A 17,189-nucleotide genomic window follows, 5' to 3' on the forward strand; every position below is an offset into this window, starting at 1 on the left:
TTACTGAAAGGATGCGAGAACCATAAAATATGACATCGAAGATTGTAAAACCTTCAAAAGAAGAAGTAATTTGTTAAAAAAATCACCATTTTGATAAAAATATATATAACATCATAATATTTGTGAAAATGTGTTCTTTACCGTCATGAAGCTTTTTAATGAAAAGATATACATCCCTCCGGCACTCAACATATTCGGCTGCAGGCTTCTTCTCATCACATTCAGAAGTAGCCTTTGCGATTTTACTGGCATTTTATACCAGAAACAGTTATATCTACAATATACATTTCAATAATCACTTTATTTATTTTCATTGTAAACTTATCGCAGACTTAAATATTTAACAAATAGAACTATTATCTCACATTTTGTCGTGTATTTTTAAACTGTGGTCTATCAATTTTTGTCCTTGCAAACTGAAGCAGAATATATGAATCAATTGGGCCAAAATATATGCTGCGTTTCTTGATGTTTCAACAATATTTTCTAATTGCATTGCCATCTCGAATGGAATAAATACATTTATTTTAATTTTTTATTTTGTCGAGTAATTATATAAACTTAAATAATAATTTAATGTTCAAAATATATGCAAATGTTGCAAGTTTTGCAATATTTTAAACGCACGTACTTGCAGCAAGGTAACACTCATTCCGATGACAATTGTTAATAACTGCATAATTAAAGTTACAGAGAAGGTACTTTCGAGAAATTCAGCAAATCTATATTACGAATAAGTATTAATACTATAATAACATATGTGAATTATTCCTCAATTAGCATTTATTAAATTATTTTGACACATATGATAATTATATTAATAATAATAATATTATTACAAACAGAGATGTGCATTATTTGACATTAATGTATTCCAAATGGGAATGTAAAATGTAAAATGCCCATTTTGTATTTCCCATTTAATATATAATTTTATTTAATTATATTTTATATTTACATTAAAATATTTTTATTATTATATCCATTTTTTATTTTAAATGCATTTTTTGCAAATTAAAAATGAATCAAGATATCAATAATATGTATAGATAATCAAAATATTATTAAAGAAATTATTAAGTAAATGTAAGTGTATGTAAGATGTAATGTAATAAATATTTTTATGGAAACAGTAATAAATGTTTTGCAATTTTACATGTAAATATATTTATGAGTATTTTTTAATTTTTTATATTAAGAAATTTGTTATATAAGAAATATATAAATTTTATATAAAGTTTATAAAAATTTGAAGTTTATACAAGAAACCCAGCAAACACCGATATATAATTGTTACATTGCTATAATAAAACGGAATATAACAGGTAATATAACGTGTACGTTACATGTAACATCCATGTTAGTTGTAATTTCCCACTCATAGATGTAAAATTTAAATATAACATATATTACATTGTAGTTATATTGTAATTATATACCAAATAGCACATTGATGTATGGATAAGTCAGTGCTATATATATAGCTTGGGATATAATGGCAATATAACTACAATGTAATATATGTAATATTAAAAATGTTACATCTATAAGTGGGAAATTACAACTAACATATACGTTACATGTAACATGCTTAAGTATATAACATTTATATACTGTGTTTGCTGGGAAGTTTATAATAAAAAAATTTTTGAAAAAAATTTAAGTTTATAAACATTTAATTAAAAATAAAAATTTAAATTTAAATAATAATTATATAAGTAATACAAAATTAAATAAAAATACAATTAATAAAAAAGAATTTTTATTGAAATATAATACACACACATTTATGTGTCAATAAAACATTTTTATTTCAAAAAATTATTTAAAAAATGCCTATTTTAAATGGGTACCTAAAACGCAGTTTGCATCTTGCAAATTAAAAGCTTTTAAGTATTTTGCATTTTCTGTTTTATATAGGTTTTGATCATTTTGCACATTCCTGATTACAATAAATAATAATATTAAAATAAAATGTTAAGATTACATATTTACTCTAAAGCACGCCAGTGTACACAAACGGATGAAGCAATTTTTTGATTGTATATCATATCCGTCTCATTTTTCTTTCCATTATGGTTGTATACCAAGTTTTCAAAGCGAAATCTAGATAGATTTGAACAGCATATCAGCAGTTAACTTTGTTTCACTATATTCTTATCACATAATACAAAAGTCGCTAGATTTAAAACCCCTACAGCACGAAATATTGTTAAAATATTGCATAAATATTTCAATATTGAGCCATATTACAATATTGCAGCAATATTGTACAAATATAATAAGTTATTATTTTATTGGAGACATTGCAAAATATTACTGCTATATTATAATGCAATCACATAGCTTTTTCATTTATCACTATGTGCCGCAAGCTGAGCTAATTCGCATTAAGTTTTAAAAACGAGAATTATATAAAGCATGCAAAAAGTAGCAATTACAATCAACATTTTTAATCAATTTAATTTTTTCTGATACGATCCTAGTACAGGGAACTCAAATATTAAATTGATTGCTCAGAAATCAGACAAATAAATGTCTGAATAAATGAAAAAAATAAATGTTCTGCAATATTTTATAAATATTATATTCACCTTTGTAGAAATAAATCAGTATCATTGCAGAAATGTTGCACAATAAAGTTTGAAGTAACTAACATAATGCGTGCATTATTTACACTATATTCGATGCGATTTTGATTTCAATTAGTGAGACAATAAATTGTGGTACTTTGTAAATCGAGTGATTTTAATGTGTATACAAATAATAAAGAGGAAAGTACGAATTATTCTTACCCAGCAACGGCAAAGACGCCGCAGACATGTTCAATGAAAGTCAAAATTACGCAGTCGTGCGCAATTTGAGCCGTTAAAATCAGTGTAACAAAAATGGCAACGTGGAATAAAATGTAGTAGAAATATTCTGTGTCGTCATTAACGAAATAGTGAGCTGGATAAGGCATGATTATAGGTCGGGATTTGTTCAAGGGTATGACGATGTCTAATATCTTTGGTATGAGGGTCGTTAATGGATACAACGGACAACATGTGAGAAAGAATACTGTAACGAAAATGAAAGAATTTATTTATTATTTCTATTATATGTAAAGTTGAATTAGACCGAATTATTCTTACTAGAATAAATCAAAGAAAACAATCTTGCTTTTGCTGCATACGTTTTCATAATTTCGCATTCTTGCGGGTTTTTCAAAAATTTCCAATCGTTATACAATTGATCGATGAGATGTTTAATCTAAAGTTAATAATATTATACTTTTGTAGATAATTTAATAGAAGTTATTATAAAAGAATGCAATTGCGTATAATGATCATTGAAACTGATAATGCTATTTTATGATTAATGAATAATATAAATTGTATGTTATCGTACTTTGTAGTTCAAAAATTGACAAGTGAACAATTTTATCAGAATCAGAATGAATAATAAAGCCGACGGTACACACAATAAAATACATTGCCAGTTTTTACCACATTGTAAAAAGTTTGCTACCTACAAATGTTATATACATTTCAAAACATTTCGTTTACAGCTTATATCATCACATTTTAAATACATAACTTTTTAAAATTTTGTTTATAATTAAGGTAAACTCGGATATAATAATTATATCGAAAAAATAGCCATAAACTGCAATTTTTACAATAATCGTTTAATAGTGCGTTTTTTTATTATTCTCAAAGTAATCGATATTTACAATAAGTTATGTGAGATATATTGTTTGAAATAACAATATTTAAATATATTACACCATGTTTTAATTTTTGGTTATTTCAAAAAAGTTTTTCCATTTTCACTAAAAAATGTTATAATGTCGAATAAATTATTCTTGAGCTGTCATAGTCGACGTTGAACAAATAAGAAAGGTATATAAATTAAAATGGAACTCATAATTTTAAAAAAATATTCAAAAAACACATACAGTATCACTACCATGTTTAAAAAAAATTGTTTACTTACAATAAAGCCAAACAGACAAAAAGAAAGTCAATTAAAAATATTATATTATTTCAAGCTAGTGTTTGTGGTTTAAATACAATACTTATATTGATTTAAATCTACTTTCTATATTTATATTTTATGTTCGCGTTATCATATTTACATATTTATAGATACACTAGATGCAAATATAACTTAGTGTAACTTTTTAAATTTGACAATTTGCGATTACGTCAAGACTGATGAAAATATAAATGTATTAGCACTTAAAATATTAATTAATATATTATGTTTCTTATTATTTATTTATGTTTTTAACATTATCATTATACTTTATTAGCGATTATCTGTTTAACTTTAGTTGTAAAACGGGATATATATTTAGAAATATGTATAATATTTTAATAGCGTAATTAACAAGATAATTTTTTCAAATGAAATTTAATGATTCATCTACACGTTATTTATAAATGCGATATTGCTATATTTATTTGTAATTTATATTATCATGCTTGTGCAAGAATATTATCTGATTTTATCAACCATTGGTTACTGAAAGGGTGCGAGAACCATAAAATATGATATCAAAGATTGTACAACCTTCAAAAGAAGAAGCAAATTGTTGAAACAATCAAAAATTTGACAAAAATTTATGTAACATTACAATATTTATGAAAATGTGTTCTGTACCGTCATGAAGCTTTTTAATGAAAAGATATATATCCCTCCTGCGCTCAACATGTTTGGTTGTAGGCTTCTTCTCATCACATTCAGAAGTAGCCTTTGCGATTTCACTGGCATTTTATACCAGGAACAGTTATATCTACAATATACATTTCGGTAATCACTTTATTTAATTTCATTGTAAACTTATCGCAGACTTAAATATTTTACAATTAGAATTATTATCTCACATTTTGTCGTGTATTTTTAAACTGTGGTCTATCAATTTTTGTCCTTGCAGACAGAAACAGAATATATGAATCAATTGGCCCAAAATCAATGCTGCGTTTCTTGATGTTTCAACAACATTTTCTAATTGCATTGCTATCTTGAATCGAATAAATATATTTTAAATTCGTATTCATCTGGTAATTATATAAACTTAGATAATAATTTAATGTTCAAAATGTGTAAATGTTACAAGTTTTTTAACAATGAAGCACGTACTTGCAGCAAAGTAACACTCATTCCGATGACAGTTGCAAATATTTGTATAATTAAAGTTACGGAGAAAGTTCTGTCAAGAAACTCAGCAAATCTGTATAGCAAATAAATATTAATACTATGATAACATATGTTGACCATTTTTCAATTAGCATTTATTAAATTATTCTTACGCATATATGAAAAATATATTAATAATAATAATAATATTACAATCAGTGATGTGAATTATTTGAAATAAATATGTATTTAAAATAGAAATGTAAAATGTAAAATGCCTATTTTGCATTTTGCATTTAATTATTTTATATTTACATTAAAATAATTATTTTACTTATTTTTTATTTTAAATGTTAAAAAATTGTTAAAGAAATGAGAATTTAAAGATAAGTAATAATTGTAAGAAGTATATAATAAAAAAAGATTTTAAAATACAATATACATATTTACACACACACACACACACACACACACACACACACACACACACACACACACACACACACACACACACACACACATATATATATATATATATAATAATAATAATAATAAATTTTTAATTTGCAAGATGCAAACTTTTTTTGAGGTTTCCTTTTGAAATTGGATATGAAAAATAGACATTCTTAAAATAGTTATTTGAAATATTTTTCTTTAAATATATATATATATATATATATATATTTTTAAATATAATATTTTTTTCGAAATAAATGTTTTATTTTAAATATATATATATTTAAAATAAAACATTTATTTTAAGAAATCATTTTAAAAAGGCCTGTTTTTCATTTTTTATTTTAAATAGATATTTAAAAAACAGTTTGCATCTCTTGCATTTCAAATTAAAAACTTCCAACTATTTTGTATTTTTTATTTTATATAAAATTTGACTTCGATTTTGCACGTTCTTGATTACAATAAATAATAATATAAAAATGAAATATTAAGATTACATATTTACTCTAAAGCTCGCCAGTGTACACAAACAGATAAAGCCATTTTTTGGTTGTACATCTTATCTGTATAATTTTTCTTTCTATTATGATTATATACCAAGTTTTCGAAACGAAATCTAGATAGATTTGGACAGTGTATCAGTAGTTAACTTTGTTTTCTTATATTATTCTTATCATACAATACAAAAGTTGCTACCCAAGATTGCAGCAGCATTGTGGCAACATTTTATTGCAATATTACAACATTGCATAAAATTGTGAAATGTTGCAGCAATCTTGCTGCAACGTTGCAGCAACGGTAACGTGTCCGTTTTCAGAAATATTGTTCTATAACATTGCAGCAATAATGCAATAAAATATATATGTAATATTAGGTACTATTGGATTATTGGAAATGTGTCAAATACATGATCGGACTGAACGTTCTGTACTTCATATTTTTTGTGTGAAATTTTATTTTCATAATATTTCTGAAATGTTGCTGCAACGTTGTTTAAACTATATTGCAAATTCATGTCTATATAATATTTTTGCAATATTGCAATGTTGTTGCAATATTGCTACAAACTTGTGTGCTGTATGGGTAATTTTAAAAGTATCGCAATCAGTAACAAACTTCCGTCATTTTATATTTACGTTATACGACAATTTCACACTTATATATTTATTTTGTAATATATGGTTTTTCCGTGAATAAAAAAAAATAAAATCTTAAATCACAAAAAATTACATAAATAGCTAATACAAAGTGTACATAATTTGCACCATTTGATGCCATTTTTATTGCAATTAATAAGACAATATATATTGCGGTATTTTGTAAACTGAGTAATTTAAATGTATATAAATAATATAAAGAAAAATGCGAATAATTCTTACCCAGCCACGGCAAAGATACCGCAGACATGTTCGATGCAAGTCAAAATTACGCAGTCGTGTGCGAGTAGAGCTGTTATAAGTAATGTTACAGTAATGGCAGCGTGGAATAAAATGTAGTAGAAATATTCTGTGTCGTCATGAACGAAATAGTAAGCTTCAAAAGGCATGATTATAGGTCGGGATTCATTCAGGGGTAAGACAATATCTAATATCTTTGGTATAAGGGTAGTACATAAGTACAATGGAGAACATATGAGATACAATACTGCAATGAAAATGAAACAAATTTATTTATTATTTTTGTTATATATAAAATTGAAATAGACCGAATTATTCTTACTAGAACAAATCAAAGTAAACAATCTCGCTTTTGCTGCATATGCTTTCATAATTTCGCATTCTTTCGGGCTTTTCAAAATTTTCCAATCGTTATACAATTGATCGATGAGATGTTTAATCTAATGTGCAAAAATATAGTTTTGTAGATAATTTCATAATCCTTATTTAAAATGCAATAGCAAAAAATGATTATTGAAACTTATAAAATTATTTCTCGATTAATGAATAATATAAATTGTATATTATCGTACCTTGTAATTCAAAAATTGACAAGTGAGAAATTTTATCAGAATCACAATGAACACTAAAGCCGACGGTATACACAATAAAATACATTGCATGTTTTTACCACATTGAAATAATTTTGCTATCTAGAAATCTTATATTATTAGTTGAGTATATATTTCAAAACATTCTGTATATACTTTTTTATCATCATATTTTAATTAAACATTTTTTAAAATCTTGTTTAATTAATGTAAACTCAGATGACCATTTTGAAAAAATGGCCAAAAACTGCAATTTTTACAATAATCGCTACATAGTGCGTTTTTTATTATTCTCAAAGATAATCGATAGTAACAATAATTAATGTGAGGTATATACTATTTGAAATAACACATTGTAGATATTATAGCATGTTTTTATTTTTGGTTATTTTCAAAGTTTTTTACATGTCCACTAAAAATGCTATAATGTCGAATAAGTTATAGTTGAGCTGTCATAATCGATGTTAGACACATATATATATGTATACATATAACAAAGGTATATAATTATAATATAACCCATAATTTTTATTTTCGTTTTACTATACTTTTTTTTATAAATATTATGGTTATGTTTTCTTCATAATTTAGTTAAGATGACCGACTTTTTATTAAAGTATTCATTATTAAAATATTAAGTATTTTGTTAATTTATGTATAAAATTTTACTTTTATTGTGTTTTAAAGATTGTTTTAAACATTATTTTTAGTTAAAAAATCAGTCTAAAAATTATATTTAAATTTAATTTATTTTATAAAAGTTTTTATCTCAAAAAATATATTAATGTTTATACATGTTTAATGTTTAAAAATAAAAAGCTAATTATGTACAATGTTCATGTTTTAATATTTTGATTATGTAAAATTGCTATTAAATATTTATTAAATATTTAATTTTGATAGTTCCACTTTAAATTTTCAATGAAATGACGTGTCAAATATTATTTTAAAAACTACTAAAATAAAAGTATGCTTTTTACATTTTAAAACACTATCTTACCCGAGTTTACCTTATTAATAAGAATTATAGCTAACAAATTTAATTAAATGATTATATTAACCTGCGGAACCACCAAAGAAATTTCAAATGTAATCAGTAGAGTCAGTCGGAGCACCTTATCTTTTTTCTTTTGGTAAGGCCACTGTCCAACGAAAAAGAGCATTTTCTTGGTAACACTGTAATAATGACTCCAGACAGATTCCATAGTTTTAAGAGAGATCCTTCGCTCTTGGTGGTACGACGTCGACTAAATTTTTTGTCTTATTTTTCGATATACGGAACGAATAAATATTTCAGTCGAAAATAATAATGCCATATGTCAAAGTAGTACATGTCGAGACCTTTAATCTTTCGTGTCACTCTGCATACAATGTAATTGTGGATGACAGCATGTGGATAGGGTAGATATTTTTTTATCGCGAGTTCAACATATCGATTTAATAATAATATCCTCTAGATTACTCTAGAACATACCAGTTCAGACTGTAGCGTTCCATCCATATATTTAAGGTTCCGAATATAAATCTTATGATGGATCAATGTATAGGATATTACAAAAAAAATTTATTTCCATTTTATGGAAAAGACTCGTAACATGTTGTTTTTACACATATAGCTATATAAAAGTATAGCTATATGAATATATAAAAGTAAGGCTTGCATAGGTATATAAAGGTGTTCTTCGTCTGTTCTTTAGAATATGCATTATTATTTCGTATTCCTGACGATACGATCTGTTCTTTTTATTTTAAGAATATATTAAAATATATTTTAAGTATAGATTAAAAAAATATATTAAAAAATTATGAAAAATTATTCATTATTTATGGTATAGATAAATAAAATTGTTACATAAACATCTCTTTTGAAGAACAAAAAAATATATTTCTTCAATTTTTAAGTAAGTATTTTAATAACATATGATATATTTAGATATTTTTTGAGAAAATTTAAGACCTATTATATTACACACACACACACACACACACGAGTAAACGCAATGTTGTACACATAGACATTGTTCTAACAAGCACTGCAAAATTGAGATATAACAAATAAATTATTCTCTAAATTTCTTGGAGTGAAAATCGAAGTAAAATTTCATTCTTTTGGAATTTCATTATCTAGGTGTAACAAGAGCATACATATCATATGTATTAAAGAAATTTAAGAAAAGTTAAGATAAATAATTTTTTATTTGCTTTATTATATGTATATAAAGATCTGAAATCGAAAAACTAATATAAATCTTGTTATCTCTTTAAAAGAAATCGATTTCTTTATCGAAATATGTAACTACTTTCTATGATCTAATTGTTAATCTTCGCAATGACAGTTGCTTGATGCTATATGATCATAATTTTAATTCGCCGAATTTCTATTATGTACATGATTTTAATTCCCGAATTTCCATTATGTATATCATTTTAATTTTTTGAATTTTTATTATGAACATAACTTTAATTTGCTAAATTTCTATTGTATTGTTTGAAAACTATTTTGTATAGATGTATCTCTTGATATATGTTTCTCATTTTGTTTAGTTTAATCGAATATAATGATGTATGCGCGAAACGAATTATATTATTTTTTTATAATAAAACCTTAAAAATTGCAACGCATGTATAAAATTATTATTGCAATGCATGCATAGAAATATATTTATTAATTACGTGTTTCATAAAATTTTAATATTTAAATTTTTAACAAAAAACAAAAAAATAGAGTTTTCTACAAGAATATTTCGATTAATATCTACGCTTCCATTAGATTCGCGCATCTATGTGTCCGCTATGCTGTACGGCTCGTGTGATCACGTGATCAGATGATACATCCCACACGTCCATTACAGTGCGCGGCTCGCGCGAGACTGATTCTTATGCGAGGTATCAGTGTTGTTAGACGGGCTAGGTTTTTTCGCGCATGCGCGTATTACCGTGACGTAACCATGACGACTACAGTAACGTATGATGTTTGCGCGCGCAACTACGGACCAAGACCCTGGACCACGGAGTTTTGGCGGAATCGCAGGAAACAGATAAATTGAACGTACGTAAAAATAAATAAATTATTACAATATATGTAATATAAAAGTGTATTATTATAATTTATGTATATTAAAATTAATCAATAATTCAAATTATAAATTGTATAAATAAAAACTAAACTCGTAATTTACGTACGGTATAACATAGGTACACGTTTATGTATATATTTTATAATTTCATTATTTGTTTATTGTATGTTTATATTTAACATTTTTAATTAAATTTATTACATTTATAATAAAAATTATACGATTCATTAATTATTTTAAAAAATTTTCAATAATTTAAGAAAAATTAAACAGAGGGGGAAATCAGGACCCCATTTCATGCGAGTGACTACTTCATTAATACTACATTCAATGCGCATGCGCGAAAAAACCTAGCCCGTCTAACAACACTGCGAGGTATCGCGAGCGCGAAGCCGAGGTCACGTGGCCACTGATAACATGACCTCGGCTTCGCGCTCGCGATACCTCGCATGAGAATCAGTCTCGCACGAGCCGCGCAACGTGACGGATATGTGAGGTATAGAGTTTCGCGCGAGTCCAATAATAGCGTAGATATTTGATGCACTTGTAAATAAGACATAATTCATTATTAAAATTTGTCAACTTACAATAACATCAATTTATCTCAGGAGAGAGATACAGTAAAATACGAGACTGTCAATGAAATTGTCTGATATTATCTTTCTTTACTATTCATTATTCAATTCTTTCGCACTTTTTTTTATCAAGCAAGCGTCTATCTGGCTTTGTTCGTGGAACAATAAAAATATAAAATTATGTAAACAATATGTTAATTATATGTCGCAATTGCAACTATAACAGAATGACTTTTTATAAAATAAGAATGAAATAAGATTAGTAATACGCATTATAAATTCAATGTAATTAGAAAATTGTTGTGTCTATGACATATTAATGTGTTTGAACAAATATACTATTCAGGATCAATTATCGATCATTGTTTACTCGAATGTATACTTTAATACATTAATTATACTTAATACATTATTACTGTTTTATCGACAAATCGTGAGATTAGATAAATTATAGATCTATTTATTCTTTTCATTGGTAATTTATTGTATACATACAAAATAAGACCAGCGCGAATTAGACTTTGGATAAAGGAATATAAGTGAATTTTTAGATATTAATTTGGAAGCCTAGTAAACGAGAATAGATCATCTTACATGTGCAAAAATATGCATAAAAATGTACTAGGCTTCCAAATTGACATTTAAACATTTACTTATATTCTTTATTTATTCAATGCCAAATCCGCCCAAATTTTATTTTGTCAGTACCTGCCAATAGAAAGAATAAATAAATTTATAGTTTTTATCTAACCTCATGCATTTTGTCGATAAAATAGGAAAGAAACAACAGCCATTTCAAGGACGTTTAGAATACCCTTAATCGTGTAAAAAGCATTTATTATTCAAGTCAATAAAAAAAAAAGAGTGCACAAAAATAATGTTTTATAAATAAAACAGGACAGCGCTTAGAATCCTCTTTCTGGCTTGAAAACGCTAATTACCAGATGAAAAATATCGCAAATTATTGAAAGGACGCGAGCACTGTAAAGTACGACATCGAAGTTTGTAGAATCTTTAAAAAAAAGCACTTACACACAGGCATGTAAAAGAGAATCTTCAAAATAAAATGTATAATAGTTTAATATACTTTACCCTTTCTGGCTTGAAAACGCTAATTATTAGATGAAAAATATCGCAAATTATTGAAAGGACGCGAGCACTGTAAAGTACGACATCGAAGTTTGTAGAATCTTTAAAAAAAGCACATACACACAGGCATGTAAAAGAGAATCTTCAAAAAATAAAATGTATAATAATTATATATACTTTACCGTGGTAAAACTCTCCAGAGAAAAAATGTAAATCTTGCCGGCGCTTAAAAAGCTCGGTCGAAGGCATTTAATCATCACAATCATGATCAGCTTTAGGTAACATTTTTTTGGAATAATAAATTTAATATGTTTATGGAAACTTGAGTCACATCATTAAAAATGATATATAAATATTTAGAAAAAGTTTGATCTTATGTGCATTCTAATTTTATTCTATGCAAATTCTTGCGTTTTTCCATAAAGTTAAATATGTATGTATGTAAAAGTAAAATGTATAAATAAAATATGTGAAATATTATTTGATTAAATATATAACATAGGTGTTAAATTTTAAAAAAGAAAGCTATCGTATAGTGTTTTCAATGTAATACATGATTATCGACTTTTATTGTCAAAATATCATGAGTGGAAAAGTGAAAATATTGCAGTGTTTCTAAATAATAAAGTTTTTGATCACACATATTAAATAAAAATTAAATAAAATAAAAATAAAATAAATAAAATTAAATAAAAAAATTATATAATCATATAGTAATTTGTCTATAAATATATAGATAATTGTAAATCTATAAACATATAATCAAATATTCGTATGCATGTATCGATCATACAATGAACTAAATTAAAATAACATAGTGTTATTTATAAGTGCGATTTTGAATTGCAATATTTATTTATATTATTATGCATGTGCATAAATACTATACAAAATCAACCATTGGTTACTGAAAGGATGCGAGGACCATAAAATATGACATCGAAGATTGTACAACCTTCAAAATAAGAAGAAATTTGTTACAATAATAAAAAAATTGACAAAAATTTATGTGACATCACAATATTGGTGAAAATGTGTTCTTTACCGTCATAAAGCTTTTTAATGAAAAGATATATATTCTTCCTGCGCTTAACATATTCGGCTGCATGCTTCTTCTCATCACACTCAAAAGTAGCCTTTGCGATTTCATTGGCATTTTATACCAGGAACAGTTATATCTACAATATACATTTCAGTAATGACTTTCTTTATTTTCATTGTTCTAAAATTTGTCGCAGACTAAATATTTTATAATTAGAACTATTATCTCACATTTTATCGTGCATTTTTAGACTGTGATCTATCAATTTTTGGCCTTGCAGACTGAAGCAGAATATATGAATCAAATGGGCAAGGACAAATGTTGCGTTTCTGTATACTTCAAAAATATTTTCTACTTGCACTGCCATCTCAAATGGAATAAACATATTTTAACTTTTTATTCGTCGGGTAATTATGTAAACTTACATGCAACTTACATAATAATTTAATGTTCAAAATGTGCAAATGTTGCAAGTTTTGCAATATTTAAACAATAAAGCACGTACTTGCAGCAAGGTAACACTTGTTCCGACGATAATCATTAATAATTGCATAAATAAACTTACAGAGAAGGTATTTTCGAGAGACTCCGCGAATCTAAATGGCGAATAAATATTATTACTATAACATATATTGATAATATCTTAATTAGGATTTATTAAATTATTCTGTTAAGTTTTACACCTCCACCTACATACATATAAAAAGGGAATGTGTAAAAATTAAGATTGATGAATTCAGCAATCAAGGACATCTAATTGAAGAAAGTGAAAAATGTTTAACAAACAATGTAATTATACAGAGAAATTTTGTAAATTGAGGAATTATGAAATTGTATGAGAGCTAATAATGACGGATTATCGGTGGGTACATTAGACGTAAACAAAAAAATATTTAAACCAGTAAAATTTAAAGAAGGTATAATAATTAAATACTAAAAAAAAATTAAAATTTTTATGTATATATATTAACCAAACTAATGTTTTAGAGCTAAAACATATGAAATTGCGTGGAAATTAAAATAACAAAAAAGTATTAATAAGCAAAGAAGATTTTAAATATAAATATTTAAGTTTCTTCAAAACGCAGCGCGAAATAAAATATCCGGGAGTGAAAAAAAGAAATAACATAATAGTCATTCTTGAATAATTTCCAACATTTTAGTATAAATTTCGTGAAAATCGGTTTACAAATGTGAAAATAGTTCGCGGTTATACAGACAGAATAACTTAATTTCTGTGTTAAATCAGGTTTCATAAAGGACCGAAAAGCTAGTGCAAATATATTTATGAATTTTAAGTTTTTTGTATTAATAAATTTGTTTATATTAAATATATATAAAGTATATATAAAATGTATAAATGTTTAAAGAGTTTATACAAAAAAGTTTATAAAGAAAACTTATGAAGAAAATTTATAATATTTATAAAAATAATATGAAAATAAGTATTTAATTAAAAGTAATAATTGAGAAAAGTAAATAATAAAAAATAAGAATTTATATATACATTTATATTATATATATACATTAAAATATATATATATATAATATATATATATATATATATATATATATATATACAATATATATATATGTATATAAAATATGGATATTTAAAAAGCAATTTGCATTCTGCATTTTCAAATAGAAAGCTTTAAACTATTTTGCATTTTCTATTTTAAATGAGTTTTGACACACCATATTGCCTATTTCTAATTACAATAATTGAAATTAATATTAAAATAAAATAATAATATTACATACTTACTTTAAAGCTCGCCAATGTACATGAATGGATGAAACTATTTTTTGATTGTATATCTTATCCATATCATTTTTCTTTCCATTATGCTTATATACCAAGTTTTCAAAACGAAATCTAGATATATTTGAACAGTATATCAGTAGTTAACTTTGTTTTCCTATATTCTTATTATATAATACAAAAGTCGCTAGATTTTCAAGTACCCGCCATTAGTAACAACATTCCACCATTTTGAGACTACATTATACGACAATTTTGCATTTACATATATTTATTTTAATGTATTTTTTATTATGATTTTTTCGTGAATAAGAAAGAATAAAATAGTAAATCACAAAGAATTGCATAAATAGTTAATATTATACAAAGTGTGCATTATTTATACCATCCAACGTTATTTTGTTATTAAGAAAATTAATGAGAAAATGGATTACGATACTTTGTAAATCGAGTGATTTTAAAGTATACAAATAATAATAAGAAAAATACGAATTATTCTTACCCAGCAACGGCAAAGACGCCGCAGACATGTTCGATGTAAGTCAAAATTACGCAGTCGTGCGCGACTAGAACCGTTAAAACTAGTGTACCAATAATGGTAGCGTGGAATAAAATGTAGTAGAAATATTCTGTGTCGTCATAAACGAAATAGTGAGCTGGATAAGGCATGATTATAGGTCGGGATTTATTCAGGGGCATGACGATGTCTAATATCTTTGGTGTAAGGGTAGTAAATGGGTAGATCGGACAAGCTGTGAGATAGAACACTGCAACAAATATAAAAGAAATTGATTTATTATTTTTCTTATATATAAAATTGAAATAGACTGAATCATTCTTACTAGAATAAATCAAAGAAAGCAATCTTGCTTTTGCTGCATACGTTTTCATAATTTCGCATTCTTGCGGGCTTTTCAAAATTCTCCAATCGTTATACAATTGATCGGTGAGATGTTTAATCTAAAGTGCAAAAATATTTTATTTTTTCAGATAATTTAATAGTCATTTTAGAAGAATGCAATCGCAAGGAACGATGATTGGAACTGATAAAATTATTTCTTGATTAATGAATAATATAAATTACATGTTATCGTACCTTGTAATTTGAAAATTGACACGTGAGCAATTTTATCGTAATCAGAATGAACAGTGTATTCGACGGCATACATAATAAGATACATTGCATGTTTCTACCACATTGAAATAATTTTCCTCCCTAGAAATGTTATTATTAAGCAGATTATAGGTTTGAAAACATTCTGTATACACCCTACTATTACATTTTAATTACACAATTTTATAAATGTTAATTTAATTAATTACTATAATTTTAATTTAATTTAAATTTATAAATGTTGTTTAAGTAAGGTAAACTCGAATATGATGACAATATCGAAAAGATGGTCAGAAGCTGCAATTTTTACAATAATCGTTAAATATAGTGCTCTGTTCTTTTTATTTTAAGAATATATTAAAACTGCATTATTTTATTATTTATTTTTTATATATGTATAAGTAAAGTTGCTTTACGTAAGCATCATTCAAAAAAAGTTAAAAATTGAAGTATTTAAGCACTTTTTCAGCTTGATAAAGCATGACTATAGGTCGGGATTCGTTTAGAGCAAGACATCTAGTACCTTTGGTATAAGGGCAATAAATGGGTATAACGGACAAGCTATGAGATAGAATACTGCAACAAAAATGGAAAAAATTTATTTATTATTTTTCTTATGTGTAAAATTGAAATAGACCGAATTATTTTTACAAGAATAAATCAAAGAAAACAATCTAGTTTTTGCTGCATACGTTTTCATAATTTTGCATTCTTTCGGGCTTTTCAAAATTTTCCAATCATTAAAAATGTTATAATATCGAATAAATTACGCTCGAGCTGTCATAGTCGGCGTAAGACACATAAGAAAAGTACATATATTAAAATGGAACCCATAATTTAAAAAAAATATTTAAAAAACACATACAGTATCACTACCATGTTTAAGAAAAATTGTTTACTTACAATATAGCCAAACAGACGAAAGGAAAGTCAATTAAAAATATTTTCAGAAAGAAA

General features: G+C 25.5%; 3 protein-coding genes across 4 annotated transcripts; all 3 read right to left on the reverse strand.

The window, feature by feature from the left end:
• On the reverse strand, positions 1 to 3,954 carry LOC114934745 (odorant receptor 22c-like). Its single transcript, XM_085488813.1, has 9 exons — positions 3,949 to 3,954; positions 3,391 to 3,510; positions 3,135 to 3,252; positions 2,796 to 3,060; positions 1,996 to 2,106; positions 632 to 722; positions 366 to 502; positions 142 to 274; positions 1 to 51 (listed from the first exon to the last, which is right to left on the reverse strand). Exons 1-9 carry the CDS (start codon positions 3,952 to 3,954, stop codon positions 1 to 3), a joined length of 1,032 nt encoding a protein of 343 aa, XP_085344939.1.
• Positions 3,955 to 4,506: 552 nt separating this feature from the next.
• Positions 4,507 to 8,775, reverse strand: LOC114934729 (uncharacterized). Of its 2 annotated transcripts, XM_029307436.2 has the most exons (9): positions 8,632 to 8,775; positions 7,553 to 7,672; positions 7,303 to 7,420; positions 6,963 to 7,227; positions 6,089 to 6,199; positions 5,128 to 5,218; positions 4,872 to 5,008; positions 4,648 to 4,780; positions 4,507 to 4,557 (listed from the first exon to the last, which is right to left on the reverse strand). In XM_029307436.2, exons 1-9 carry the CDS (start codon positions 8,773 to 8,775, stop codon positions 4,507 to 4,509), a joined length of 1,170 nt encoding a protein of 389 aa, XP_029163269.2. The 2 variants fall into 2 exon arrangements, with proteins under 2 accessions (XP_029163269.2, XP_085344931.1); XM_085488805.1 differs by lacking the exon at positions 7,553 to 7,672.
• A 3,586-nt stretch (positions 8,776 to 12,361) lies between these two features.
• LOC114931766 (putative odorant receptor 71a) lies at positions 12,362 to 16,313 on the reverse strand. The gene is made up of 8 exons (XM_029303912.2): positions 16,215 to 16,313; positions 15,961 to 16,078; positions 15,621 to 15,885; positions 15,122 to 15,232; positions 13,859 to 13,949; positions 13,584 to 13,720; positions 13,357 to 13,489; positions 12,362 to 12,412 (listed from the first exon to the last, which is right to left on the reverse strand). Exons 1-8 carry the CDS (start codon positions 16,302 to 16,304, stop codon positions 12,362 to 12,364), a joined length of 996 nt encoding a protein of 331 aa, XP_029159745.2. The 5' UTR covers positions 16,305 to 16,313.
• Positions 16,314 to 17,189: the final 876 nt, after the last annotated feature.

This window comes from Nylanderia fulva, unplaced genomic scaffold, assembly GCF_048542155.1.
Source record: "Nylanderia fulva isolate GAGA-0341 unplaced genomic scaffold, ASM4854215v1 Scaffold72, whole genome shotgun sequence".
Classification (NCBI taxonomy): domain Eukaryota; kingdom Metazoa; phylum Arthropoda; class Insecta; order Hymenoptera; family Formicidae; genus Nylanderia; species Nylanderia fulva.

What these genes read in the sequence shown, in the direction of transcription:
- LOC114934745 (XM_085488813.1), bottom strand. An exon ending in TGAGTGTTACCTTGCTGCAA is followed by an intron (nt 503 to 631) that starts GTACGTGCGTTT and finishes ATTCCATTCGAG; the next exon opens with ATGGCAATGCAATTAGAAAA. An exon ending in TTAAAAATACACGACAAAAT is followed by an intron (nt 275 to 365) that starts GTGAGATAATAG and finishes TGTATATTGTAG; the next exon opens with ATATAACTGTTTCTGGTATA.
- LOC114934729 (XM_029307436.2), bottom strand. Translation starts at nt 8,775, where the DNA reads ATGGAATCTGTCTGGAGTCATTATTACAGTGTTACCAAGAAAATGCTC. An exon ending in TTTCTTTGGTGGTTCCGCAG is followed by an intron (nt 7,673 to 8,631) that starts GTTAATATAATC and finishes TAAGATTTCTAG; the next exon opens with ATAGCAAAATTATTTCAATG. An exon ending in GTACACTGGCGAGCTTTAGA is followed by an intron (nt 5,219 to 6,088) that starts GTAAATATGTAA and finishes TTTGCTATACAG; the next exon opens with ATTTGCTGAGTTTCTTGACA.
- LOC114931766 (XM_029303912.2), bottom strand. Translation starts at nt 16,304, where the DNA reads ATGCAATGTATCTTATTATGTATGCCGTCGAATACACTGTTCATTCTG. An exon ending in GCTTTCTTTGATTTATTCTA is followed by an intron (nt 15,886 to 15,960) that starts GTAAGAATGATT and finishes TATTTGTTGCAG; the next exon opens with TGTTCTATCTCACAGCTTGT. An exon ending in CAAGTGTTACCTTGCTGCAA is followed by an intron (nt 13,721 to 13,858) that starts GTACGTGCTTTA and finishes ATTCCATTTGAG; the next exon opens with ATGGCAGTGCAAGTAGAAAA.